Genomic DNA, 2,252 nt, shown 5'->3' with positions numbered 1-2,252 from the left:
ATCCGCTAATCTCAAGAGACACATGCGCACTCACACGGGAGAGAAACCGTTTGCATGTGAGAGATGTGAATATAAGTGTTCTAAGTCTCATATGCTTAAGTTACACATGCGCACTCACACGGGAGAGAAACCGTATGCGTGCGATATATGTGAACACAGATATACGTGCCTCGGTAATCTCAAGGTACACATGCGCACTCACACGGGAGAGAAGCCGTATGCGTGCGATATATGTGAACACAGATATACGTGCCTCGGTAATCTCAAGGTACACATGCGCACTCACACGGGAGAGAAGCCGTATGCGTGCGATATATGTGAACACAGATATACGTGCCTCGATAATCTCAAGGTACACATGCGCACTCACACGGGAGAGAAGCCGTATGCGTGCGATATATGTGAACACAGATATAGGACCCTCGCTCATCTCAAGCTACACATGCGCACTCACACGGGAGAGAAACCGTTTGTGTGCGACACATGTGAATACAGGTGTGTGACGTCTAGTATACTCAAGAGACACATGCACACTCACACGGGAGAGAAGCCGTATGCGTGCGATATATGTGAACACAGATATAGGACCCTCGCTCATCTCAAGCTACACATGCCCACTCACACGGGAGAGAAACCGTTTGTGTGCGACACATGTGAATACAGGTGTGTGACGTCGAGTATACTCAAGGTACACATGCGCACTCACACGGGAGAGAAACCGTTTGTGTGCGACACATGTGAATACAGGTGTGTGACGTCTAGTATACTCAAGAGACACATGCGCACTCACACGGGAGAGAAACCGTTTGCATGCGATATATGTGAACACAGATATACTACCCTCGGTCATCTCAAGGAACATATGCGCACTCACACGGGAGAGAAACCATTTGCATGCGACAAGTGTGAATACAGGTTTAGGACCTCCGCTAGTCTCACGATACACATACGCACTCACACGGAAGAGAGGCCGTATGCGTGCGATATATGTGAACACAGATATACTACCCTTAGAATTCTCAAGGTACACATGCGCACTCACACGGGAGAGAAACCATTTGCATGCGACAAGTGTGAATACAGATTTAGTACCTCCGCTAGTCTCACGATACACATACGCACTCACACGGGAGAGAAACCGTTTGCATGTGAGAGATGTGATTATAAGTGCACGACCTCCTCTGCTATCAAGAGACACATGCGCACTCACACGGGAGAGAAACCATTTGCATGTGAGATATGTGAATATAAGTGTTCTACGTCCGCTATGCTTAAGTCACACATACGTACTCATACGGGAGAGAGGCCGTATGCGTGCGTTATATGTGAACACAGATATACCCTTAGTATTCTCAAGGTACACATGCGCACTCACACGGGAGAGAAACCATTTGCATGCGACAAGTGTGAATACAGATTTAGTACCTCCGCTAGTCTCAAGACACACACGCGCACTCACACGGGAGAGAAACTGTATGCGTGCGATATAATTATGTGAGTACAGGTGTAGGACCTCCACTAATCTCATGACACACATGCGCACTCACACGGGAGAGAAGCCATTTGCGTGTGACAAGTGTGGATGCAAGTTTACTGCCTGCAGTTCACTGAATAAACACCGGCGCACTCATTCAAAACCGAGCGCGTGATACACGCATCTATGCAGGGCAAATACATAAACCAGGACTGCATCAAATCGTATAGCATGACCGTATCACATTGTCTAAAACAATCCTGCTGTGTGCCGGGATAAATCGCGCTGCCATCCTTCGTAGTCTCTTATAGTTCAGTGGTCTGTCCTTTTCTCTTTTTGTCCTTGTTCGTGCACGTCACCAGTTTTCGGGGCACACCCTGATTCTGTGAACCACCGACGGAACTCCACCCCACAGAGCAGCCGATACGGCCGCTGCTACATAGCCGCCGCCACGGAGGAGCCGTCGCAGGGCCGTCCACCGCCCGCCGCCTCCAGAGAGCTACCCCGCCATAGCCTGCCGCCGCATAGCGGCTATACCCGCCGTCCCTCCGCCACGGAGACTCGTCCGGCATGGCGCGATTCACCGCCTCCAGAGAGCTACCGGGACTCGCGCATAGCAGCCTATAACCGCCGCCGTCACGGAAGAGCCGCCACAGGGCCTGTCTCACCCGCCCGCCGCCTGCAGAGAGCATACCCGCCGCATAGCAGCTATATCCTCCGCCGCCACGGAGGAGCCGCGCTAGGCCGTCGCACCGCGCCGCCGCCTCCAGAAGAGCTA

The 2,252-nt window shown here is 51.6% G+C and overlaps 1 protein-coding gene across 3 annotated transcripts; it reads left to right on the top strand.

The window, feature by feature from the left end:
• Positions 1-341: 341 nt before the first annotated feature.
• On the top strand, positions 342-1,977 carry LOC106813490 (oocyte zinc finger protein XlCOF6-like). 3 transcript variants are annotated; one of them, XM_014817632.1, is made up of 4 exons: positions 342-495; positions 748-1,198; positions 1,364-1,416; positions 1,505-1,977. In XM_014817632.1, exons 1-4 carry the CDS (start codon positions 359-361, stop codon positions 1,647-1,649), a joined length of 786 nt encoding a protein of 261 aa, XP_014673118.1. In that variant the 5' UTR covers positions 342-358; the 3' UTR covers positions 1,650-1,977. The 3 variants fall into 3 exon arrangements, with proteins under 3 accessions (XP_014673118.1, XP_014673119.1, XP_014673117.1); XM_014817633.1 differs by having other exon boundaries at positions 342-663; positions 916-1,198; XM_014817631.1 differs by having other exon boundaries at positions 342-694; positions 863-1,198.
• The last annotated feature ends 275 nt before the right edge of the window (positions 1,978-2,252 follow it).

Source organism: Priapulus caudatus, unplaced genomic scaffold (assembly GCF_000485595.1).
Source record: "Priapulus caudatus unplaced genomic scaffold, Priapulus_caudatus-5.0.1 Scaffold782, whole genome shotgun sequence".
In the NCBI taxonomy this organism is placed as follows: Eukaryota; Metazoa; Priapulida; class Priapulimorpha; order Priapulimorphida; family Priapulidae; genus Priapulus; species Priapulus caudatus.
The sequence above is the reverse complement of the archived record's forward strand: the minus strand, read 5'-3'. Positions and strand labels throughout refer to the sequence as shown.

What these genes read in the sequence shown, in the direction of transcription:
- LOC106813490 (XM_014817631.1), top strand. Translation starts at nt 359, where the DNA reads ATGCGCACTCACACGGGAGAGAAGCCGTATGCGTGCGATATATGTGAA. An exon ending in CGAGTATACTCAAGGTACAC is followed by an intron (nt 695 to 862) that starts ATGCGCACTCAC and finishes CTCAAGGAACAT; the next exon opens with ATGCGCACTCACACGGGAGA. An exon ending in TGCGACAAGTGTGAATACAG is followed by an intron (nt 1,417 to 1,504) that starts ATTTAGTACCTC and finishes ATGTGAGTACAG; the next exon opens with GTGTAGGACCTCCACTAATC.